Genomic DNA, 25175 nt, shown 5'->3' on the forward strand with positions numbered 1-25175 from the left:
CCGATCGTGGGTGCCTGGTGCATGAGCATGTACGAGCAAAGAGAGGCCCGGAACCGTCTCATAACCAGGAAGGTGTTCCTCGAAGAAAACCGCGAGCTAGTTTGCACCAGCAGGGCAAAACAGGCAATACGGGCAATTTGAGCCGACAAACAAAGGTGCTCACACAGAACGCACGCATCTGCACATATGTGAAAACTACTCCAACTCACGCCCAGCCTCAACTTGACTGCATAAAGCACTTCCCGCGGTCGGTAGGACTCGAACCTACGCTCCCAGAGGGAATCTGATTTCTAGTCAGACGCCTTAACCACTCGGCCACGACCGCCGCGGATATCATCGCATCACACCTTTTTGCCACAAGTGGATACTTTTTCAGCGGCCCTGACAGGCGAACCGCCATCGCCATCGACCACTAGCCATTTGCTTTCGAGCGCTCCAGGTAGCGTCTGGGTTATCATGGTCACAGCAGTTTTGTCTAGCTCGTGCACTGCTCCGACCCCAGCGAACGTTACTAAACACACCAAGCATTATGTGGTACGGACCGCTGTCGGGTGCACTCGTCCTGCTTTATTAATTGTCAGTCAGTGACCAGAAAAGTTCTTATCGTTGCGATCATGAAGACATAGACATGAAGGAGAGACACGACAGCCCATCGAGGCTGGCCTACCTCGGGTTCCGCACACATTCCCTAAAATAATCTTACCGCCTGACCTGCCTGATTTTAGCCATAAATGAGATCCTGATACCGATGCAACTTGCCGAAACAGTCTTTAAATGCTGGTAGAGAGGTACTTCCTAAAAGAGTGTTTGACAGTCCATTCCAACGATTCGCTATGCTTTTCCTAAATGATATCTGCCATTTGGGTAATCCTGGCAATGCCTTCACCGCCAGGGCTACCCTAAAGCATCCCCTTCCACTTATCATAATCGAATGACGTCTATCACAGAGTTCACAAATTTCCCTGTATCAAGTTGGAACTGTTGAGGCTTTTCGATACCCTAACCCATTTAATGTCGTCAGCAAATTTTGGCTCCTTACTTTCTAATCCCATTTCATTATCATTTACAAAAATAACAAAGAGCAAAGAACTCAACATAGAACCCTGCGGAGCCCCACTCTCCACTAGCTCGCACTGAGATTTTACACAACTGAGCACCACTCCTTGTTTCCTGTCTGACAGCTAAGAATTTACCAAACCAAGAATTTTTCCCTCAACGCTATACAGTTTTAACCGATATAGCAGACGCTGTTTTGACATCTTTATCAAACGCCTCATTAAAATCTAGATAAACAACATGCTCCTCCTCAATCCCATAAACATTAGCAACATATTCGATGAGCTCCAGAGAATTTATCAAACAGGACCTGCCAGAAAGAAAACCATGCTGGCTACTATTTGTCAGCTGATGTTTATCTACGTGTGACTGAGTGCTAGCTTTGACGAATTCCTTTAAGATCTTACACACTAGTGAAGTAGGACTGACAGGCCTGTAGTTTCTAAGACTTCTTTGGTCGCCTTGCTCAAACATCGGTACCACATTGGCATTTCGCCAGTCCTCGGGCATTTCTTCAAACTTAATGACCTATTAAATATTAACATAAGAGGCAGGCTAAATCAGATGGAATGCAAACCACACCGGGAATTCTGCCCAGGGTTCCCTATCGGCAGTTTCCCGCCCCGTTAACTTTGTCACAAGCATACCGTGAAAACATAACATGGCTAAATTCCTTAGGAATTATTTTGTTATTTGAATTCATAATCGGCGCCTAGCAATAATTTGGGCGACAGCCTCATAAACTTAAAGGCTTCATCATGCTTCTGTTAGGACAGTGACTTAGAAAGACCTTGTGGGGAGGCCGAATTGCGCCCCGCTCCCCACCTGAGCGCGCGTTAAGCAAAAGGTGCAACCATGTTTAGCTTAAACATCATGTCTGGTCCAGTGTCGGAGAAGCATCAAGGCAGAAGAGAAAAGGGAGAGGGAATACACCATGTACTTTTTCAAGAATGCAGGCTGATACAAACGCAAGCCAGCAGCTCTTCTAGCGGGATGGCCTGATCGCAAGCACGGTTACCTTCACTAGCGGTATATGCGCAGCAAAGGAACTGTCTCTAACTCAACGGTCCTCCCAATCGGGGGTGAGAGATGCGTGAACAATGCACAAATGGAGAGAGGCCCGGAACTGTCTTATAACACAGAACGTATTCTTCGATGAAAATCGTGAACCAATTTGCGCTAGCAAGGCAACACAAAAGACGTTCACAGCAGGGGAGAGCAGGCCGCTGCGTTAGGACAGAAGGCAACCGTGTTTACGATTAGGCCATCCTGGAAGCCGTGGGCATGACTGCACCTGCACCGGCACGGATCCAACGTAAATTTCTGGTGATCGGTGGTGATGGCGGCTTTCCAAGCCAGCGCGGCTGAAAGACCTGCACCTGTTTCGAAAACGTGTGAGCCACCGACGTTCACGGCGCCGACGTCGGTATGTACAGCGGTCGTGGCCGAGTGGTTAAGGCGTCTGACTAGAAATCAGATTCCCTCTGGGAGCGTAGGTTCGAGTCCTACCGACCGCGTCAAGTGCTTTATGCGGTCGAGCTAAGGCTGGGTGTTAACTGGAATAGGTGTTGCACATGGACAGTGCGCCTGTTCATTGTGAATCCTCAGTGGCTTGTCCCAGCTGGTGCAAACTGGTTCCCAGTACTCGTATAAAAATACTTAATAATTTGCAACGAGCATAAGCTGTAATAAGACGGTTCCAGGCCTATTTTCACGTATGCATCAGTCACGCATCACTCACCCCCGCTCGTGAGGACGGTTGCGTTAGGGCTAATCTCTTCGCTGCACGCACGACGACAGTGAAGGTAAAGGTGTCTGCGATCGGGCCATCCCGGGAGACGAGGTACGGGGTTACATTTGTGTCAAGTCTTTAAACAGTAAATGGATGTATCCTATCGTGCTGTTTTACATGTCAGGTGTAAGCTAGCCATCGTTTCGCGATTGGCTTAAAGCGAGAGTAAGCTCTCACGTTTTGCCGGGATACAGTGAACAGTGTGGGAGGTGGTGATGGCGCAGACTGGACAGACTCCTGGGGTAGTTTGCATCTCATCTGGTCGCGACGATAGCAACAATACTGATCACAGATTGCGAAAATAATCGGAACAAGCGTAGGAGGTCACCCGGCAGTGGTCGTTGGCACCCGATCCTCGGTTTGTTTACTAATATCCGCTCGGATCGGTTCCAACCACAAAGCTGTATACAACTGGTGTGGTCATGTCAATGTAGACGTTACCTTCCGCGGTCGCAAGCAAATCGCTAGTCCGACAGTGATGGTAGGTTTCCCGCCCGCATCGCTGAAAGATCTGCATTTGTGGCGAAAAAGTGTGAGGTGGCAATGCGCACAGCGGTCGTGGCCGAGCGGTTAAGGCGTCTCACTAGAAATCAGATTCCCTCTGGGAGCGTAGGTTCGAGTCCTACCGACCGCATGCAGTGTTTTGTGCGGTCGAGCTGAAGTTGGATATTAGCTGGAGTAGCTAGCCGTGCGATGATCCGATCGTTCTGTGCAAACGCACGGGAGGGGAAATGCCGATGGTGTCGTTTCGATTACAAGTTTGATACAGCTGCAGCCCTTTACCTCCTCTTCCGAGATGGCCTGGTCTTAAGCACGGTTATCATCATTATTGGCGTACGTGCAGGGAAGAACTTGGCCCTAACGCAGCGGTCCGTGCGATGGTGGTTGAGTGATGCGTAAACAGTGCACAACTGAACAGAAACAGCGGAAAGAAGGCATCTGACAACAAATAATGCATTCTTCATTGGCAAGCGTGAACCAATCTACAAAACCAATGACACAGAACGCATATATCTGCAACCGTAACAACTGTTCCAGGTAACACCCAGCCTAGGTTCGACTACAAGATAGATTGCACGCGGTCGGTAGGACTCGAACCTACGCTCCCAGAGGGAATCTGATTTCTAGTCAGACGCCTTAACCACTCGGCCACGACCGCCCCCGGACGTACACGCATCACAACTTTTTACCACAAATGCTGCTCATCCATCTATAAATGCACCCAAATTTCCAATATCTGTATCAAAATCTATCTATGCATAATATCTACATCATACATCATACCTTATCGGCGGCATAACTACTCATCGGCGACGTAGACTAAAAAAATCACCACCATCGTTGCCCACTAACAAGTTGTATTCCAGCACCAGATGAATCATCACCACCATCTTTGCCCACTAACAAGTTGTGTTCCAGCGCCAGATGAACTTTCTGCTTGGTCATTGCCGCACCAGTTGTGCCCAGCTGCGTGGGCGGAACCGATCCCAGCAAACGCCACGAGACAAACCGAGGAATACGTGGCACCGACCATTGCTGCATACACTCTTTACTCTGTTCCCATTATTTTGGCAGGATTTGAGTGCTATTATCGTCGAGATGACACCACCTGCAAACTACTCCGGCATTTCTGCCGTGCCATCGAGGATGTCTTACCCGCACTCTTCGCCGTACTATGCACGTGTCACGTGGCCACGCTCTGACTTTAAGACGGTCACGGAACCGCTATCAGTTGCCGATAAACGAACAAATGACATATGGGTCGTAATAATAAAATTAGCTGGGAAGCGTTTGGTCATATAAGATACACTCAGTGGAATCAAAATCAAGATTGCATTCAACTCACTTTTCAAAGCCACCAGATCCGTTTTTATTTCAATAATCTTTATTTTCTGTGCCCTGTCATGGTCTTCTACCGAGATGAGTTCTTGCTCTTCCGTAAATGTTCCTACCATCACCCTATCTTCTATGTCTTTCTAACCATCATAATCATACATGTCTTTCTAACCATCTAACCATAACAACCATCTAACCACCACCCTCGTCTATGTCGTTCTCTTCTATGTCTGTTCTAAAACATCGCCTGCATGCCTGGTCCATGTCTCATATGTCTGTGTGATCTTATGATCACCGTCCCATTGGCTTCTCAGCGTTATCACGTCAATCTAAAATGCCCCGGTCCGCGAACCTGCCATAAATTTGTTTCCTTCCTCTACCAACACCTGTTCCCGTTCCGGATTTGTATTTAGTCCTGTCCCTGGCGTAAATGCCCATTCCTGCCTCCAACTTGGTCTCATCCCGTCAATTACCTGCATGTGCTGCCATCTCTACCTTGTTCCCGTTTCGGCTCGTCATCTGTATCCCCTCCCACCCTTGCCTCCCCGTGTCCCCTCCCCTTCGTGCGCCCATCAATCGCATGCACCCATCTATGTCTGCATCCTCCTATCCTGCACACTGCATCCTATCTGTCCCAGTCCTGACCTGTATCTGTTCCCGCTCCTCCTTCAGCCGGTCTCCAGTACCCTGCAGCTCGTTACAGCGCTGTTGCAAGCTCTCCAGCAACTGCAGGTTGTTCTCCATCAGCTTCCTCTCCTCCGTCAGACCTTCGCCTGCAGAGAACGCGGGCCGCCGAGTTAAAATCGGCTCCAGAGAAGTGGCCGGAGTCAGAGTCAAAGTCAGGTGCGGAGCCATGTCAGAGGCGCGGGCGAAACAATGTGTGCCGAAAATTTGGCATATCAAATGCACAGGGCCTGTGGTATGTTAATGCACGCACGCATTATACCTGCCAGCCTACTCGCCTGTAATCATCATTGATGTATTTTCATCATGCGACATTGCAGAAATGTTGCATCACCGCGTGTTAGAATCATATCAGCCCAAATGACACCTGAGTAGTTAATAGCAATATCAAACACTGAAATCTAATGCGCGCCGGAAATGCTTGAGATGGTTCAAATATCACGAGAGCCTGTGTTTGACAGTTACCTTCCTCTGCCGGTTGAAGCTTTGTCTTCTGATTTCGCAGCTTCTCTGCCAGAACAATAGAAAATCGTTATAACGGAAACTGATTCATTTTTTGTGGGTAGCATGTTCGGGCTCACCGTTAATTCGTGCAACGTGTCCCATGCAAATTGCGATCATTTTTGGACTATTGAAATACGCTGATATTCAAAGTATTGATTTGGAAACCGTTTAATTACGCCGATTTTCAAACTGCTAAATTACCCTGTTTTCGAACTGTTGAATGACGCTGATTTTCTAACTGTTGAATTACGCTAATTTTGCACTGTTAAATTACGCTGATTTTCAAATCTTTAACTGGTGAGGGAGCCAGAGTTTCTCAGTACCATCACGCTCGCGATCTTACCAAGCTCCTGTTTGTGCTCTTGCTGAATGCTGATCATGTTTTGACCGATTTCTTCCAATTTCTCTTCCAAACACCTGCAACGTCCGCAGTTTCTAAAAATGGTCGGAGAGAAGCCTACGAAGATTTACTGAAGCCTGAGCAATAACAAAAGGCAGGAAATCACGAGTACGAAAATGTTTGCTATCTTTACCACGCTGCTTTTTAAGGGTTCACGTTGAGACGAGCAGTTCAGAAAAAACGGCTACGCACGAATTTCCACAGCTTGAATAATACAACAGGTAAAAGCACCCTGTATACAAAGCCAGCGTCCAGAAAACGACTGCACTTAGGATTAATCCCCGGTGTGTACCGTATGACATTGTCACAGAAGCCTCAAATGACACTGACGGCGCATCGAAGAAACATCGCACGTGAAGTCCTAATACGTAAACTACGCCGACCAGGTGACGGTTAATTTTTGAGAAATTTTGACGAGTGGAAATACGGTCCGCGCCCTCACTTCCATGCGACGTTGTAGGCTAATTAAGTGCTTCCTCGAATTTTGGAGGTGGGGAGGACACAGTCTTCTCAGGGGATCTTGATCCGGCACCATCCTCTCACCTGCAAACCTCCTCCTTCTGCTTCAGCTTGTCCAGGATGGTGATGTTGGCGTCCAGCAGGCCGGAGTACGTACCCTCGGGCTGCTGGGGGTCGCCCGAGGCCATCTCGGGCACCTCAAAGGTCACCAGCAGGTCATCGTTTGGTCGAAGGAAACCAGGGACTTCGCCGTCGCTGCGAAGGACCGAACAGCTGTTGATGCGCAGGGCTACTCAACAGCTTGATGAAGTCAAGTCAAGCTGCTTGACAGTTACAGTTTGAGGCTGCTATAGACGCCGATAGGCATTGGCCATGGGCCTATCATGGCCCTAATGCATGGGCCTAATGCACGCTGTGCTATCCTCAGAACTTGGCCAGCACGTTAAGCATGACTTATTCTGGAAATTGGTCCGGCTTGTCAAAGGAGGTCGCATTTCTGATTTGCGTCGAAAGGCGAGATTCTGTCCCACTACAAATCATTCATAGAATAACTGACTTGCTGAAATGCCTTTTCATGATTTATCGTTATTTCAAAAGCAAGAAGAACGATAAAACAAGCACAGCGCTGGCAGACGACCGCATCTGGAGCACCGTCGACAATACATTTGAGAGTGACAAAGCCATTATTCCAAACGGCTCTATCAAGTGAAGAAAGAGATAGAGAGAGATAGAGAGAGAGAGAGAGAGAGAAAGAGAGAGAGAGAGAAAGGTAGAGAGAGAGGAGGGAGCGATTCAGAGAGAGAGATAGGAGGTAGAGGAGCGAGACGGGAGAGAGAGAAGAGCGAGAGAGCGATAGATCTGAGCTATAATCTCTCAGATCTATCTATTCATATCTGCTCACGCGCTCTCGATCTCTATCCTCTCTATAGCTCTATCGAGAGCTCAGGCGACTGCTAGCATCTATAGCAGCTCTCTCTCGATCTACTCTAGCTATCTCTCTCGTCGATGCTAGCTCTCTCTCTCTCTCTCGCTTATCTCTCTCTCTCTCTCTCTCTCTCTTCTCTCTCTCCTCTCTCTCCTCTCTCTCTCGCTCTCATCTCTCCTCTCTCTCTCCTCGCTCTCTCTCTCTGCGCTCTCTCATCTGTCCTCTCTTCGTCTCTTTCTCGCACGCTCGATCAGCGATTCTTTCAATAAAACGCTCCAAATTTTGCAATGAGGCGGAACGCTTGGGTGCGACTTTGGCGTGGCTTTGTTTGCAAAACACAGTGTGGTAAGCATTGTGAACGAAATACAGGCATCATAAATATCCCTGAACAGATTAGGTGATTAGCTTTGAAAGCCTGACGCTTCCAGCAATAAAACTTCGTGAATAAGACGCACTTGTAAAGAAATAATATTATATTTGGCGGATAGGCGAAGCTATCCGAAATTTGTCGATATGCACATTGGAGTCCTTGACCAAAAAAAGTGAAGAGGGCTTCACTCAAAATAAAACCCTTCTTTGTAGCCAATTGCGAGTCTTTCGCACTATTTCTACGCTGAAACAAGATACATGCATGACAAGAAGTTTTATAATTACGCAGCTAATTCAAGCTGTTTCCCATCAAGTGATCTCATTCCTAACTCCGCCTTTTCCGTGATCCCAACCTTCCACTAGAGTCGATGAGACGCGTGACCTCTTCAGGGGCGTAGCTGTACACGGGCTCCTGCGCGTGCACGGGCGGTATGTCCTCCAGGGGCGTCGCCTCCACCTCCTCCACGTCCACCATGACTGCGCACGCGCCGCCCGCCGTGGCCGCTCAGCTGGCGGGCGGTCGGCGCAGTCGTCGAACGGAGGTCCGGCTCCGAACACGCCTTCGTAGCGTCTGCCGGTTAAGGGGAGCTATTGTATCAGTTTCGAGCCTGCTGGAGAGGATTTAGGGTTATTGTGTTGGGGCAGGTTACCGGCTTGTCGCGCTATGGAATATGTGAGAGGAGAAGAAAGGTTACAGTGTCTTTATAAGGCCCTCTGAAGTAAAGGAAGGTTACAGTGTCTTTATAAGGGCCCTCTGAAGTAAAGGAAGGTTACAGTGTCTTTATAGGGCCCTCTGAAGTAAAGGAAGGTTACAGTGTCTTTATAGGGCCCTCTGAAGTAAAGGAAGGTTACAGTGTCTTTATAGGGCCCTCTGAAGTAAAGGAAGGTTACATTTGTAGAGAACTACGGAGAACAGGCGTCATGGTATCGTTAGAGTAAGACGAATAAGGAAAAGGTTTTGTATTGGCATAGGCTCAGGGGAAGGGTCCTTGCCGCATTCATGCATTTTGCCCCTGGTAAGGTCGGCTTGAAGTATAAAATAAGCAAAAAATTCGTAGTCTTGTAGGATGTAAATGAAAAAAGTAGGAGGTAACTGTGGTAGCTGACGGAGAGCTTGCCAAAAGGGTGCAAAGAGTCGTAATGCTGGCGAGACGAGAAGGAAGAATAGGCATGATGCATCAACGACGTTACAAGTGTGAGAAGTGACTCAACAACGAACAATTATATTTGGTCGCAAAGCACCGTTTACATTGGCAATTTTCTATCTAAGTCGTAGCACTACAACCGCAAGCAATGCCGTGTAAAAGTCGGTGACGTACGCCATGTTTCTCAAACATTTGTATGGTATTGACATGTCACAGGCACTTTTAGGCTATCACCGAATCGATGGCCCATTGCAGGTCTACTCGGCTATATGGTGAACGAAGATCCATTTACAAATGACACGCTATATAGCTATATGGCATTCACGTCTTTTTTCCTGTCAATGAAATTGTGCTAGAAGTAAGAAGTTCTTCAGCTCTTCATCTCTTCAGCTTTTTGGAATCATGTGTTCAGAGCTCGCATGCTGATATATCGACCTTCAGCTCAGCCTTCGGCCTGTGGCGGACCTGACCTCTGAGCGCGCCCTCCACCTCACCTCCGAGTGTGCCCTCCAGTCCTGCGCCTGTCTTGTCCTCGGAGGACTGGCGGCTGTGCTGACCCAGCGCCGCCGACGCCAGCTCGGCCAGGCTGCCTTCCGACTTGCACCTGACGCGTGTCGGATGGCAGCGCGCTGGCGCATCAGATGGCAGCACAAACATCGGCGCACACCAACGGGGGATATCGCCAGCGTTGTGTACCAGCGAATGACATCTCCACTGACTTACAATGCCAGTGACTGTGACCGTTATCACACAGCAGTGAAGGAGCGGCCGCTATCACACAGCAGTGAAGGAGCAAACTATCACACAGTCAACCATATCAATCAATCAATCAATCACAGTCATCATAAACACACTACGGAACATCATTCTCACATTTCTCCGGAAGCCATAGTTATACATACGGCTACGCATACGCATCACGCCGTTTTAAACTGCCTGTCGGGCGCCACCTATACTGAAAAAAGCAAACCCGGCCCTAAGGAAGGAGCCCGGGCCCCTGGCCCTCCCCTAGCTACACCCCTGGCATCATGTCTGGTGTGTCAGCCATCGCGGTCTACCTCTGTCCGCCCGGCATCCTTCCCCTACCAGTCTACCGGCTATACCATTTCCCAGCCGGCCCTGCACCTGATCCCTGACCCCACCTGGCCACTTTGCCCTGACCCCTGACCCCACCTGGCCACTCTGCCGGCCTCCTGGTCTTGTTTGTCCATCGGCTGGTAGTTCGGTGCCAGCAGGGCGATGGTCGAGGATTCCGAGTCGGGCGGGATTCCTGTGAAAGAGGACGGCGCAGCGGTGGTTCATCCGGTCAGCTGGTGAGGTCATTACTCATTAGTGAACTTCGGCGATGTTTTCCTGCCAGCGGAGAGCCGACAGAGCTGGCGTCGAATCACGCTTCCTTTCGTCGAACTCGCGTCTCGGAACTGGCGAAATTGTACTCGTTGGCACAGCATATTCACTTAAAGATCTTGTAAGGTGCATTACAGCGCATAGGATGGTTAATTGTTAATTCAAGTCAACATCATACCTCAGGCGTCATGTGCTGGCTTTTGAGCCAGTGCGAGAAAGCGGGGATCGTCCACAGCACATGAACTGATCCGCGATGAGATGCACGCTTTTGTTCATTGAAAGGACCAGAATCAACGACCGTAGGATCATTCCACGCGTACTCAACCAGTGGAGTATGTACCACCATCTCAGATGTGGAGAAAACTTGATCGTCAATGTTATCCCCTGTTCTGATTACTATTCTGGAGTTATAGACTCTGTGCTTAGCCGTTTTCCGCCAGTGATGGTGTCAGAAAATGACCTAATGACGAACGTTCGTAAAGTTCAGCTATGATGATCCCGCAACCACAACACATTATTTCGAGCCTAAAGGGCGCTATGTAGCTCATAAAATGATCCAAGAGGTGATGAAAAAGGAACATTGCATTATTGGCACCATCCTGTGATTGTTACGCATTTCTACCTCAAAAGCCCAATTCCCGAGTTGTTTCCACCTTCGATTCGTTAACAACTTCGATTTTCAGAATTGTCGTTCAATGCTTCATCAAAACTCATCAATGGGTCGGTGGAGACTCGTTAAAACCCAAACAGTGCAGATGCAACCACCGCTGAGCGTACTGGACTGGCGCGGTATTGCCGGCCGGCCTCGCGCGTTACACAGCCCTCTGCCGACAGACCCCGCGCGCTACCCAGTCCACTGTCGGCCGACCCCGCGCGCCACCCAGCCCTCTGCCGACCGACCCCGCGCGCTACACAGCCCTCTGCCGTCCGGCCCCGCGCGCTACCCAGCCCTCTGCCGACCGACCCCACGCGACACAGCCCTCTGCCGACCGACCCCGCGCGCTACCCAGTCCACTGTCGACCGACCCCGCGCGCTACCCAGTCCACTGTCGACCGACCCCGCGCGCTACCCAGTCCACTGTCGACCGACCCCGCGCGCTACCCAGTCCACTGTCGACCGACCCCGCGCGCTACACAGCCCTCTGCCGACCGACCCCGCGCGCTACACAGCCCTCTGCCGACCGACCCCGCGCGCTACACAGCCCTCTGCCGTCCGGCCCCAAGTGCTACCCAGCCCTCTGCCCTCCGACCCCGCGCGCAACCCAGCCCCTATCGGCCGGCCCGGCCCACGCCGACACCCCTGGCAGTTATCTCCTGTCGGCCCCATCCCGGACTGGTCCAGGTCCGGGACTGGTCCGGACCCCAGACGGCTGGAGTCATGGTTTGAAGATTCTGACGTCGCGGTTATTAACTTCCTTCCCCTCACCTAAGGGCAAAGGTCGTCTCAACGCTGGCTCTGTTAGCGGCGATAGCTTTGATTGGATAGACGTTACTACGTGAACAGTGATTATGAAGCGTTCACACAGTTCACAAGACAAGGTTTGCGTCAACCCATTGCACCGAAAGCATAAAGCGACCAACGAAAGTTCGCTTTATCGGCCGCTATCACCAAAAGGTGAAATGTCATGACACAACAAACTTCACGGCCCATCACCGAAAGGTCCATTGTTGGCCACCGTTTATTCCTGGGATGTTAATCAGTCGGTGAAAAGCTATGCACAGAATGCCAAAAGCAAGTCCCGGGGAAAACTCTGGGGGTATTGATCTGCCACACTGGGACCGTTGACCAGACCGGAGCCGACTCGGCCCAGGGCATCGAGCCTGCTTCCACAACCGAGATTATCAAATCTACAGGAACCGCCACAGCCGAGGCCCGGGCTCAGTGGACTTTCGAGTAGCCTGGGGCATTCTCAGCAACCGTTTGTTGAGATGTATCTTCATCATCGGTCATCAACGTTCGAGGAACCTGGAGCCTTCTCAGCAACCGTTTGTTAAGATATGTCTTCCTCATCGGTCATACAACTGCCAATAACTGCCCTTGTATCTGCATCTGTGCAGCTTATATGAATGTCTTTTTTACATTTGGAGCCCCCCAGTGTTCGGTAAGTCAACTTCAGTTTTCTTTCGCGATCTTTTGGTCATGTGAACCGTTGAGTCAAGCCTGCAGGCAGTTTTCTGACTTTTTTAAATATTTTTTTTCGAATAGTTTGCATGGGTGATTTCAGATTCGGAGTATCTGCTGAGCATAGCTTGTTGCGTGTACCCCGGACCCGACCACAAGCGTGCTGTCCAGTCCAACAGATAATTTTGCCTCCGCCCTTTCGGCAGACAGGAACGCGGAGGGTTTTACGTGCCGCACAATGCTGCGGTTCGGCCGCCCCAGGCCTCGGTTGACCCTCGTTGACCGGTTGCCAGCTGGCCTTTTCATTTCAGTCAGGTCAAACAATGCGCCCACTCTGGTATCCAGTGCCACTGGATTACGAGTCCAGCATCTTTCCCTAGGTCAAGGAGGCGGCAAATTAGCAAACAGCATTGTGAATAGCGTTAGTGTAAAAATCCGCAGCTTGGTTACGTGTGATGAGGACGCTCGGCTTAAGTGGTCTGCAAAATCCGCCCTCAGTTTTTCGTGCCATTCGAAGCCTTCGTGTGTTTTCGTGTCCTCTTTTTCAATGTCTACCTCGTATGACACTGAAAGTTGCTTTCCTCCTCTCGCTTTCATCTACCCGATTTTTCTCGTCTCTTTTGTAGTCGTCGATTCCGTTGATCATGACATTTATATTCGAGTTGTTCAGTGCATTAGCGAGGAACATTGCTCACATGGACAAAACAGTAGTATTAGCCTTATTCCTAGGAAAACCCGGAGAATGGAGATATAGTTGGGTTGATGTTTCGGCAACATGCCTTTATTGAAACAATAGCAGAAGTTCAATTTAGTCCATTTTTCACTTTTGCTACTATTTCGATAAAGGCATGTCGCCGAAATATCAACCCAACTATATCTCTGTTCTCCGGTTTTTCCCGGGGAATAAGGCAAATACTGCTGTCTTATCCACATCTATATTCGATTTGTGCATACATTAGTTTCGATTGTAAACCTTTCTGATCATTTTTTACTTCTATTTTTATGTGAAATAGATGACGTTCCTACCAAGTACGTGAAACGGATATACTTCGCTTTTGACAACGTTAGCGATAAAAAGGAACACTTCATGGCGTGATATAGTCTTAAGTAAACTTCGACTCCAGGCTGGCTGCTCATAGAAGTCCCTAATGGAAGGCAATCAAATTCATAAATGTTTTTTTTGTATGTCGTGCATAGCTTGTAACCGACTGGTACAAGTCCCAGAAGTAAACGGTGGCCAACAACGAACTTTTTGATGACAGTCCACAGCCCTCTCTGACAATGGACTGGGTAACGCGCCAAGTCGGTCATCAAACACCGCTCCGGTCTGGTTCGAACGCTATGACCGCATCTGCACTGCCAGGGTCTTAATGGTCCCAACACTTCTGTACATGATCTCCGCCGTAGCACCTGGACGACGATTCGGAAACAGAAGTTTCTAATAAAATCGAAGGTGTCATCAAATTGGAAAGTACGGGTGTGTTGCGGACAGCAAACACAAAAATGAAATGAGGTGGGATAATAATTCAAGTCATTTTCTGGTTGAACACTGTGGGGACTCGCATTACCTACATAACGCCGCTTTGTATCAAACAATGGGCTATAGCTGCGAAGCAACTGTTTTTTTGCGCCTGCCCCTCGTTACTTCATTTTCTGACGTCGTTTCGAGCGGGACACCACTAAGCGCAGACGTCTAAACACTTCACAATCGTGATCAAAGCCCGGGGTAACTTTGCATAGCAAGTTTGTCCAGAAGGCGGTGCTTTGCCAAATTGGACTTTGAGTGGTTGAGTAAGCGCAAAATGATCCCGTATTGACCGCATCTTATAGGTCTCCATCATTGCATTTTCTTTTGGGGACCTTGCCACCATCAGGTGCGCAGAAACTAGGAGGGCTTCGAACCAGCCGACTCACGTGCTTTAAATCTCCTTACAAACAGGCACGCACATCGTTGCGGAAGTACGTCCCTCATTTCGAAGTCCCGACCACTCCCTAGTCTACATAGCAATTCCCTCCACAACGTTATGACTTGACGCAGGCTGTTCCCACCTCGCCTCTCTTCCCATTCGTAGAGTTTCTTGGTGAAGTTCTTGTTGATGCCTTCGAAGCGGAACTCTCCCTCGGCGGTCTTGATGGTCACCTTGTCCTCCTTGGGTCGGCGCATAGCATCCCGAACGCGCTCGAGTCTGAGGGGAACAGTCAACGGCTCGTGACGAAAACACTGGGCTGGGCAGAACAGGAGACTCCTTCAGTACCCATCCCGAACGCGCTCGAGTCTGAGGGGAAACAGTCAACGGCTTGTGACGAAAACACTGGGCTGTAAGCAGAGGCGTATTCACACACTTTCCCCTGGAGTCACGTTCTCCCCCAGTATCGAATGTATGACATGCGTTAATGCGGGCGTGGATAAAGTTGACAGTTTAAAATCTAGGAAGGCCCGTAAACCGTGAATCGAAAACACGCGATGCAGTTTTACACCGTGTAAGAAATTTTATGTACCTGCAGCGCGCTCAGGGAATTTTAAAGTGGCATTTTTATAGTTACGTTTCCCCGTTGCAAACTTCTGGAAAAGAAAACCTCGACAAGTGTGACCTGCTCAGAGGCTACAGGTCGTTGGGCCTGCGCAGAGGCTAGAGGTCGTCGGACGCTTACCGAGCCTCCCGGTCTAGGTACTTCTCCCGCTCTCTCTCCAGGCGACCCTTCTCTCGCTCCACCTATGGCGCATAGAAAAACGTGAACAGAAGAACTGAAGGGCACAGAAGCATACACATAGAGGGGAGGACAGTTGTGATTTGGAGCTTTTATTCTGACAGTAATCAAGGTTCGGCATACAAGAAAGTACTGATCAAGCGACGTCATCATGCAAACACTGGTTATATAAAAAACTCAACCTCAGTTTTTTCAGCGTAGTCAAGCACATAACTGGGTCGATATAGCCAATGCTTGCATTATAAGGCCGTTTAACCTGTTTTCTCGGCATAGCGGAGTTAGCTTACTATCAGAATGAGAATTCAAGCTTACAATGCCGAAAAACCTCAAGGCCTCCTGCATATATCTATGATAAAATAAGTGAAGTGATAAATGTGGTTCTTGCTTTACAAAGACAGCATATCCAACAAAATGACACCGAGTACCCAAAGTCTCGATTCATTCACACTTTCTGATCGCACTTCTGTCACTTTCTCCATCGTCGCCAGTACCTGACCTCGGCCTTCGCCGACGTCTTTATCAATGACAGTTGGCTTTAGTGACGCATCGCAGCGCCCGGCTTATGAGCGTACGAAGCCGAGCGCATAAGACATTTTCTTGCTTCACAGACAACAGAGCAAAATTGTGCATGGCGCTGCCGCCAATGGGAGCTATTCACCGCCCAGAAGGGGCAGTAGATGGCTCCCACTGCATTTAAGCCGAATACGCGTATGTGTGATATGTTCCTTGTTTTGGCGTGTGTCGGCGATGCCCCTCTCCGTCCGCCCTCCCGCTTTCGATTGGTACGTCTCTGACAGTGGTCGTGACGCCCCAAGCCCTCCGAACTGTGACGTGGCGGATTGGCTGCGGTCGGTGAGGGGGAGGGGGGGGGGGGGAGTAAATGACGTGCACAAAGCTCCGTCATGCATTTCTGGCGCAAGTGCTCTATGCTCGCATGTTGCGGGCAGCCGTGGCCGAGTGGTTAAGGCGTCTGACTAGAAATCAGATTCCCTCTGGGAGCGTAGGTTCGAGTCCTACCGGCTGCGTCGAGTTATTTATGCTGCACACCATGGAAGCCTTACCTCCACCTCCAAGCCACCAGTCTGACATCTCTCCCCAACACCAGCAGTACCCGCGCTGCTCAGCTGAAGTGTGCGACTGGTTTAATGTAGCGGATGAAGTGAGGCTACTGAACTACCTTACAGAGGTTTCTGTCTCCGCGCCAGCAATCCCTGGCCCGGCCTCCCGCCGCCGCCCCCACTCTCACCTTCTGCAGCTTCCGCTGCCGCCCCCACTCTCACCTTCTGCAGCTCCCGCTGCCACCCCCACTCTCACCTTCTGCAGCTCCCGCTCCAGCCACTGCAGGTCCTTGGTGCGCGTCTGGCGGCGCACCTCCGCTGCCCTCCGTTTCTGGCAGCCCGGACTCAGCCGGCCGGCCTTCATCAGCTTCCACTCCTCGTACTTCTTGTTGAACTCGTGCGGCAGGTTCTTCTGCAGTTGCTCCACGTTCTGCTGCGATTTTCCGGCGAGGGCCTTGGCGATCTCCCACTCCGTGAGGCGCTTGCGGAACTCGGCTGGCAGGTGCTCCTCCTCCACCGCCTGGGGCAACGGGGCACAGGATCACAGGTAGGGAGGGGCACAGCTGTTGCCAGAACTGTGGCGCAATGCGGCGGTGACTCTAAGCGCCACGTGGGCAGAGATCGAACACCCATCCTTCTCTCTCAGAGGTCGCGATAACATTGGCAGACTGCAACACGCACAGGCTGGTGGCGTGTTCGGCGAATCCTCCAACGCTTGTGGGTGGCTGGAGGAGGACACTCAGGCCGACGTTTCAGACAGATATAAATATTATTCTCCACGATCTAAGAACGGCCCGAACAGAGCATGCCGAGCCTGGTCGTCTGCAAATGCTATGGCCGGGATGTAAAGGTGCAAAAACATCGCATCCCACTCCTGCATACGAGATGACTTGTCACCCCTGAGGCTATTCAAAGTCCCGTTTCCACCATTTTCTACCGGCGCCAGCAGCTTTCGCTCTCCCAACTCCAGTGGTCCTCAATCCATCCCAGCCGCACCTGTGGCGACATCTGACTGCGTGTCTCCCGGTACTCCTGCTTGCCGCGCCGCCGCTCGCCGTCGGTTAACTTCCGCCGGACTTCCGGTCCCTCGTCGGTCCGCTTCCGGCGGCCGCTGCCCTCGCGCTGCTTGCGCTCCCACTCGTGCAGCCTCCGCCGGAACTCAGCCGGAAGCTGCTCCTCGTGCTGCACCTGCGGCCGCGGGCGAGTTCAAATACGGCGTGAAACGGATTGGGTCGACGGGGAATCCCTTTTTGGTGGTGTATATTTGTATTTTTTTAGCCTGTTACCGGACTGTGGACAAGGGCAGTAAGCTGCGCAAACATACTGCACATGCTCAAGAGCCTTGCGAAAATAAGAGAGAAAAAAACTGACACTTAACGTGCTGGAATTTTTCTTCAAATTTCTGCCAGCGTACTCTTTATTACGATTTTGCTCAGTATCCGTCAAACGTAGAGGCACCTCTCATTGGCACACGTGGTACCCTTCTACCTGTCAGCCACTCGCTCCCGAATCGGCATTGATTCTGCAAACCTTCTTCTCGAGTATGGATTCTGTACATTGGCGGAGTGCTGTTCCAAGTTGCGGCAGCTCGGGAGTAGTTAATGACATTAAATTTGGGCGAACTGTGAGGAAGCAACTGGTTTTGAAAGAACATGCTTCGGCTTGTTCTATACATCGCACGTTAATGACACACTTTTGCTGTAGGCCCGGTCCTTTTAGAGCGTCTTTTCCATTGTTATGGCCCCGCTTTCCACAATTTGCAATAAATGGCGTGACAAGTGCATGGGAAATGCACGAAGAAGGCAAAATATCGGCATGACCAAATGCGTTGTAATTAGCATATGTTAAGCAGAATGGTTTCAAAAGAGGATGAAATGGAATCTCGAGCACACAACTCCCCATTATGATGAGAACAATACAATGACCTGAGCTGACCGGCTGTGAATAGTCTGCAATATCCAAAACAAATGCGGGATTAATTTTCAGCGTTTCACCTAAAAATGAAACGGATAGAGCTGGCTTTCAAAAATATTCCTGGAGTGAAGACACCCTCAGTCTGCGCGCTGTTTCGGTTTCCATTTTTCCGTCACCTTTTCATGTAAAATTCTGCTGCCGTGTCGGTTGACCCTGCACTGACCTGCGTGACCTTTCGCTGCCGCTCAACCTCCTCCTTCCGGCTGCGTCTCTCGGGTCTCTCCGGCTCTGGCTCCGGCGGCCGGCTCTGACTTTGGCCCCCACTCCGCTTCCGCTCCCATTCCTGACGACATCCAGTGTCATTCCGGGTGTCATCGGGTTGCAATGTGTCAGCGAGTCACACAGTCATGGGCATGCGATGTGAGATGGAGTAATGTGTCATGACTTTAAAATATCGAAAAGCAAAGTGTGGCATTATCATTGGAGGTTGACTGTATGCTAACGTCGAGAGTTGCTCGATGTCTTAATCTAATACAACCAACGGTGTGCTAGGCCATAGCGTGTACCGCATCACATGGTTTCAAGTCGCACAGGTGTAAGATAAGTGAATGTAATGTATCCCAGGCCATACCAAAGTGCCGATTGCAATGGTGTAATTAGGCCCGGGATAATAACACCCGAGTGTAATTACGCCCAGGATCGTATAGTTAGCAAGCTATTAAGCTTTAGGGGCGCGTCGGCCATCTCGGTTTTTTAGCCTTAAAGGGCGTCATCGGGTGTCACAATGCAGCAAGGTGTAGATTAACACCGCAAAAATATCACACCCGTTGTGATGCATCAACCAAAATAAATGAAATTTCTTCTCGGCCACTTCTCGGTACCGGACGAATTTTTTAATTTTGTGTTATGAAAGTCGAACGCAATTCTCGGATCTCAGTGCATAAGCTGTGTCACACTATCATAGAACCATGCATAGAACCCAGAAAGTATGGTGGGTAGTATCGATGGTTTGGCACGTGGCCGGAGTTTTGTTGAGCGAGCGAGCTGAAAATATCAAAAATTTTAAAAATTGTTAAGTGTTGTCAATTGGCATATCAGGTCTCTCTGACAGACGACAACAATCAGCAGAGTAATTTAGCATGAAAACAGGGAGCCAATTTCCGAAGTGAGTTGAATTTGGTGGAAAGCGCGTTGCCACTCGCGGGTAGCGCGTCAGTTCAACCGCTACCGCCTCTCTTCTGTGGCTTGTTTCCGAAGCAATCCAGAATTAGCTGTCCGTGACCGATTCTGCGCTCAGAAGTATTTCTGTCGACGTCACGCGCCACACCTGCGGCGGTTCTCCCGGGAGAGCCAACAGACTACTTGGCGGCGGCCGCTTGGCTGGCAACTCCAGCGAAACAACAGCTGCTCAATCGGAAGACTAAAGTCGCCTTGAATTAGCTGTTAGGCACTAGGTAGCTAAGTTTGTTTTGAATGGTATAAAACTATCTATCGCCCGCTATTTTTAACGGTGTTCTGACGTTTCAGGGGCGGGGTTTAGCGTCACGCGTCACGTGTTTTGTTTTTATTGCGACCTGAGCCCCGTGGAATTTCACCGACAGGTCAACACACGGGCAGTTTCCGCCGCCCCCCCCCCCCCTCCCACCTGCAGCTTCTTGCTGAAATCCTCGCTGAGGTTCTTCTGGAGCTCGGTCACGTGCTCGGCGACAGTGGCGCCGGCCGGCAAGCTGTGGTCGGTCGGCGAACTAGGCGAGTCGGGGGAGGCAGACAGCCGCGCAGCCGCCTCCCTCGCACGGCCTACTTCCGTCTCGGAAGGCGCCTCTATTTCTGGCGGGAGAATCAGCTGATCAGAGACAGAGGCGAGAGCAGGAGTGGATGACGCCACCGGAAATGCAAATTTCCGCTGAAATTGGGATACGAATTTGCATCGAAACAGTACAAATCGTACCTCCCAGGTTGTTTCTGTTCTTGTGGTGGGGTGGATTAATGTCGGAGACCCTAATGAGCCAACCTGAGCGCGCCCCTGATCAGTGGCACCACCGAGGGCTTTTCGCAACTGATCTGCCAGAACGGCCCGCGGTATTGACACAAATACCGTAATGCGGGGAGTTTCATTAGGTCGTTTCATTGACTTAAATATCACTCACTGTGAGTGAGCAACATCTGTTTCTAAACAGCTAACGTGTTTTGCCATGCAAACGCACATTCATCATGGGAAATACGCACACCGAACGATTAATTGGCGCCAATTCGGGAAAACAGAGTGTAAGTTCGCATTTAGTTGAGGGCGCTTCGGCCGCTAATTTCGACAGCTGCCATAGTTAAATCTGGGGTGACAGGTTTTTCGCCATCTGTGAGCAGGTTAAGCCATTTTATGGCCGCTTGACCCAAACACATGTTCCAAAGCTTCGCCCCCGCAAGGAGCGGTAAACGTAGGTTGAGCTCACGCTGCATAAAGGAACAACTGTGAAAGAGACATCGGTAAAATTAATGACGCAAGAACATAGGCGTATTGTGAGGTGTTGTGAGATTGAGCTCTATATCTGCTTCTTGACTTAAGACTTTAGCTTTATGCAGCTGTAACTGGTGCCTGCGTTAGGCGTGCAGTTGTGCAGGTGTCTAAGTGGAAGAAAACGTGAATTCAGATGCAGACATCAAATTTCATCGCGGATGGAATCATTGTTCGGACTGTCCTCCCCATCTGGTGTGTTAATACGCTCGCACACCTCACCGAGGACTATGGACCGAAGAGTTCTGCGATTCGCGATACTAATATCACGTCTCAGTTATTCCGCAAGACTGCAAATTTCATCGCGTTGGGTGAAGGTTGTCGTGATGTAGGCAATACTGTAAACAAAGGTAATCAAATGCGTTGAGATGTCTTGTGAGACACACACACACACACACACACACACACACACACACACACACACACACACACACACACACAACACACACACACAACACACACAACACACACACACACACATACCGCACACACATACATATATATATATATATATATATATATATATATATATATATATGCAAATTCCCTCCAAGGGTGACCTGTGTTGCGTCCTTGGGATTACATGACTTCCCTGAAGTACCATCACTCCCCCACTGGGCAACATGAGTCCCCTCCCTGGCGTACCATTACTCCCCCACTGGGCAACATGAGTCCCCTCCCTGGCGTTACCATTAATCCCCCACTGGGCAACATGAGTCCCCTCCCTGGTGTACCATTACTCCCCTAATGGGCAACATGAGTCCCCCTCCCTGTGTACCATTACTCCCCCCACTGGGCAACATTGAGTCCCCTCCCTGGCGTACCATTACTCCCCCACTGGGCAAATAGAGTCCCTCCCTGGCGTACCATTACTCCCCCAATGGCAACATGAGTCCCCTCCTGGCGTACCATTACTCCCCCACTGGGCAACATGAGTCCCCTCCCTGGCGTACCATTACTCCCCCACTGGGCAACATGAGTCCCCTCCCTGGTGTTACATTACTCCCCCACTGGCAACATGAGTCCCCCTCCCTGGCGTACCATTACTCCCCCACTGGGCAACATGAGTCCCCTCCCTGGCGTAGTACCATTACTCCCCCACTGGGCAACATGAGTCCCCTCCCTGGTGTACCATTACCCCCCACCTGGGCAACATGAGTCCCTCCCTGGCGTACCATTACTCCCCCACTGGGCAACATGAGTCCCCTCCCTGGCGTACCATTACTCCCCCACTGGGCAACATGAGTCCCCTCCCTGGTGTACCATCACTCCCCCACTGGGCAACATGAGTCCCCCTCCCTGGTGTACCATTTACTCCCCCCTGGGCAACATGAGTCCTCCCTGTGTACCATTCACTCCCCCCACTGGGCAACATGAGTCCCCTCCCTGGTGTACCATCACTCCCCCACTGGGCAACATGAGTCCCCCTCCCTGGTGGTACCACTCACTCCCCCAATGGGCAAACATGAGTCCCCTCCCTGTGTCATCACTCCCCCCACTGGGCAACATGATTCCCCCTCCCTGGTGTACCATCACTCCACCACTGGGCAACCTGAGTCCCATCCCTGGTGTACCCTTCACTCCCCCACTGGGCAACATGAGTCCCCTCCTGGCGTTTCGTACCATCCACTTCCCCCACTGAGGCAACATTGAGGTTCCCCTCCCTGGACGTACCATTCACTCACCCAACTGGGCAACATTGAGTTCCCCTCCCTGGTGTACCATTCACTCCCCACTGGGCACATGAGTCCCCTCCCTGGTTGTCCATTACTCCCCACTGGGCAACATGAGCTTCCCCTCCCTGGCTGTACCATTCACTCCCCCACTGGGCAACATGAGTTCCCCTCCCTGGCTGTACCATCAACTCCCCCACTGGGCAACATGAGGCTTCCCTCCCTCCCTGGGTGTACCATTACTCCCCGACTGGGCAACCATGAGTCGCCCTCCCTGGGTGTACACATCACTCCGCACCACCTGGGCAACATGAGTCCCCTCCCTGGTGTACCATCACTCCCCCACTGGGCAACATGAGTCCCCTCCCTGGTGTACCATCACTCCCCCACTGGGCAACATGAGTCCCCTCCCTGGTGTACCATACTCCCCCACTGGGCAACATGAGTCCCCTCCCTGGCGTACCATTACTCCCCCACTGGGCAACATGAGTCCCCTCCCTGTACCATTACTCCCCCACTGGGCAACATGAGTCCCCTCCCTGGCGTACCATTACTCCCCCACTGGGCAACATGAGTCCCCTCCCTGGTGTACCATTACTCCCCCACGGGCAACATGAGTCCCCTCCCTGGTGTACCATTACTCCCCCACGGGCAACATGAGTCCCCTCCCTGGCGTACCATTACTCCCCCACTGGGCAACATGAGTCCCCTCCCTGGCGTACCATTACTCCCCCACTGGGCAACATGAGTCCCCTCCCTGGTGTACCATTACTCCCCCACCGGGCAACATGAGTCCCCTCCCTGGCGTACCATTACTCCCCCACCGGGACGACGTGACCCCACCACAGCGTGTAAAAGCAGCACAGCCGCAGACAAACGACGGGGAATAGACCGACACCGTGTTTATAAACCACCTAATTCCTATTTGCCCCAGCTGTCTGTGAGGCTGCACAATGGGCCAGGTGGGCGCGCGTTTATTTTCGCACGTACGCGTTTCAAAACCCAGCCAAGACCTCGTCACGTGACGGGCGTCACGGGCATCTCACGCCAAGAACCGGTTCAGCGACAAATTCACAGAGGGTAGGAAAATATCACTAAGTTAACTTCTATATCAAAACATTTTGCATTGCAAATGGAAATTCAAGGAGTCCAGGACAATGGGCCATGGCTGGAGCCAGTGCGATTTAGTTTCTCGGAAACTCGGTAGGCACCTTTGTGCAGCATGGAGTGATGGCATCCGGACGGATCCGCACATTGTGCAATCAGCTGGATACAACAAGTCGATGGCGCAGCAAGAGCGTGCCAACTGAACATGCCGCGCAAAGGTGGGGAGGCAAACCGCAGAAGTCTTGTACACACCACAGCACATTTTTCGAATTTGGCTCGGTCACGCAACCGTACGGGAAACAATTGACGCTCCTGAACGCCAGCGCACATTCTCTCACCTGCACCCGCAAACGCGCCGCAAACTATTTTACATCCACGCTCTCCACGCTCCTGGCTGAGTTTACATTTCAGCATGCTTCCAGGGTCCTGCTGGCGCGCCGCCAATCCTTGTTTAACACGTGGCGCGAGAGTCAGTTCTGAGTTGTCGTGCATTTAACACATGGGGACGTCAGTTTCTGGGCCCTCGTCCATTAAACACGTGCGAGTGTCAGTTCTGAGCCCTTGTGCATCCATCGGTCGGCCTCCACCCTGGGATGCGATTCAGTTTGGCAGGTTTTACAGTTTGGTTGGTAAAAATCCCGCGCCGAAGGATTAGGAGCACAAATGTTTTGACAGTCATCTGGCAACATCTGGCAACTGGAGAAGGACGACGACGTCAGTGACATGCATGCACGACCCGAGCCCACCGAAGTTCGTTGGCAGCACTGCCGCATTATGACGCACTTAGATAACAATCCATAGCGTGCACGTGTTAAGGGCATGCTTTTCGGACAGCCACATGTTGAACTACATCTTGTAGTTTTCGAAATACTGAATTTTAAAAGACTGATTCTCTTTTGCACAGACCAATTGGACGCCCCTTGTCTAGAAGAGCCAAATTCCCACAGCGTACAGAACAATGCTATGAAGTTGGAGTCAGAGTCAGAGTGAGTCGCTCCGGAGCCGGCCAGAGTCGGGGTGAAGTCAGAGTCCGTTTATCCGTCTTGTAAGTCTAGAGCTTCTCTTGACCAGCATCCCACTCTCACGAACACATAATCCACACCACAGGTTCACGCCTACAGCCCATAGCGGTCTTACGTCTTCAAATCGAGTGAACGTATTCAGTAACGAACGACTCGCGTTCTTTATTACTTTCAAACAGCAGCAGTCATGGTCGAGAAAATGATCTGTGCTATGGAATGATGTGATATTACAGGATGATTGACCAGTGAGAAACGTAAAGAGAAAATGCTAAGTGCTCAAGGAAACTGGGATTGTTTTGTAATTTCCCTGACTGGATGGCGTAACTGCTGCGTAGATAGGTACTGAGAACAACTTTTTAAAGGAAGTATCGAATCACATTACTAATAGCAGTCTGCCAGCAAATCAAAGAAGTCATTGCTTTAGCTTCAGGCGGAACAGACGGCTGGGTTTGGGTGCATTTAAAAGATGTACTTTCCAAGAGAGTCAGATGTCTCCTAATGCCTGTCTTATCCTAGCGTCCTTTGCGGTTTCTGGAGGATTGTA

At 50.7% G+C, this 25175-nt stretch overlaps 1 protein-coding gene and 5 non-coding genes across 6 annotated transcripts in view; 3 read left to right on the forward strand and 3 right to left on the reverse strand.

Moving 5' to 3' along the window:
- LOC119104677 (uncharacterized) overlaps nucleotides 1–20483 on the reverse strand; it is a 47777-nt gene extending 27294 nt beyond the window's left edge. The window contains exons 1-15 of the mRNA XM_037228396.1: nucleotides 20468–20483; nucleotides 19966–20147; nucleotides 18544–18663; nucleotides 17403–17594; nucleotides 16663–16926; nucleotides 15292–15353; nucleotides 14689–14825; nucleotides 10344–10440; nucleotides 9665–9774; nucleotides 8564–8596; nucleotides 8379–8502; nucleotides 6816–6986; nucleotides 6216–6289; nucleotides 5834–5878; nucleotides 5330–5457 (exon numbers count right to left, since the gene is read on the reverse strand). Coding sequence (XP_037084291.1) covers nucleotides 5330–5457; nucleotides 5834–5878; nucleotides 6216–6289; nucleotides 6816–6986; nucleotides 8379–8502; nucleotides 8564–8596; nucleotides 9665–9774; nucleotides 10344–10440; nucleotides 14689–14825; nucleotides 15292–15353; nucleotides 16663–16926; nucleotides 17403–17594; nucleotides 18544–18663; nucleotides 19966–20147; nucleotides 20468–20483 — 1755 coding nt within the window. The remainder of the gene's footprint in view (nucleotides 1–5329; nucleotides 5458–5833; nucleotides 5879–6215; nucleotides 6290–6815; nucleotides 6987–8378; nucleotides 8503–8563; nucleotides 8597–9664; nucleotides 9775–10343; nucleotides 10441–14688; nucleotides 14826–15291; nucleotides 15354–16662; nucleotides 16927–17402; nucleotides 17595–18543; nucleotides 18664–19965; nucleotides 20148–20467) is intronic.
- On the reverse strand, nucleotides 244–325 carry TRNAS-AGA (transfer RNA serine (anticodon AGA)). Its single transcript has one exon. It is a non-coding gene; the product is annotated as a tRNA-Ser (tRNA).
- Nucleotides 2492–2573, forward strand: TRNAS-AGA (transfer RNA serine (anticodon AGA)). Its single transcript has one exon. It is a non-coding gene; the product is annotated as a tRNA-Ser (tRNA).
- TRNAS-AGA (transfer RNA serine (anticodon AGA)) lies at nucleotides 3401–3482 on the forward strand. Its single transcript has one exon. It is a non-coding gene; the product is annotated as a tRNA-Ser (tRNA).
- TRNAS-AGA (transfer RNA serine (anticodon AGA)) lies at nucleotides 3926–4007 on the reverse strand. The gene has a single exon. It is a non-coding gene; the product is annotated as a tRNA-Ser (tRNA).
- TRNAS-AGA (transfer RNA serine (anticodon AGA)) lies at nucleotides 16292–16373 on the forward strand. Its single transcript has one exon. It is a non-coding gene; the product is annotated as a tRNA-Ser (tRNA).
- Nucleotides 20484–25175: the final 4692 nt, after the last annotated feature.

This window comes from Pollicipes pollicipes, unplaced genomic scaffold, assembly GCF_011947565.3.
Source record: "Pollicipes pollicipes isolate AB1234 unplaced genomic scaffold, Ppol_2.1 Scaffold_6052;HRSCAF=7182_pilon_pilon_pilon, whole genome shotgun sequence".
Lineage (NCBI taxonomy): Eukaryota > Metazoa > Arthropoda > Thecostraca > Pollicipedomorpha > Pollicipedidae > Pollicipes > Pollicipes pollicipes.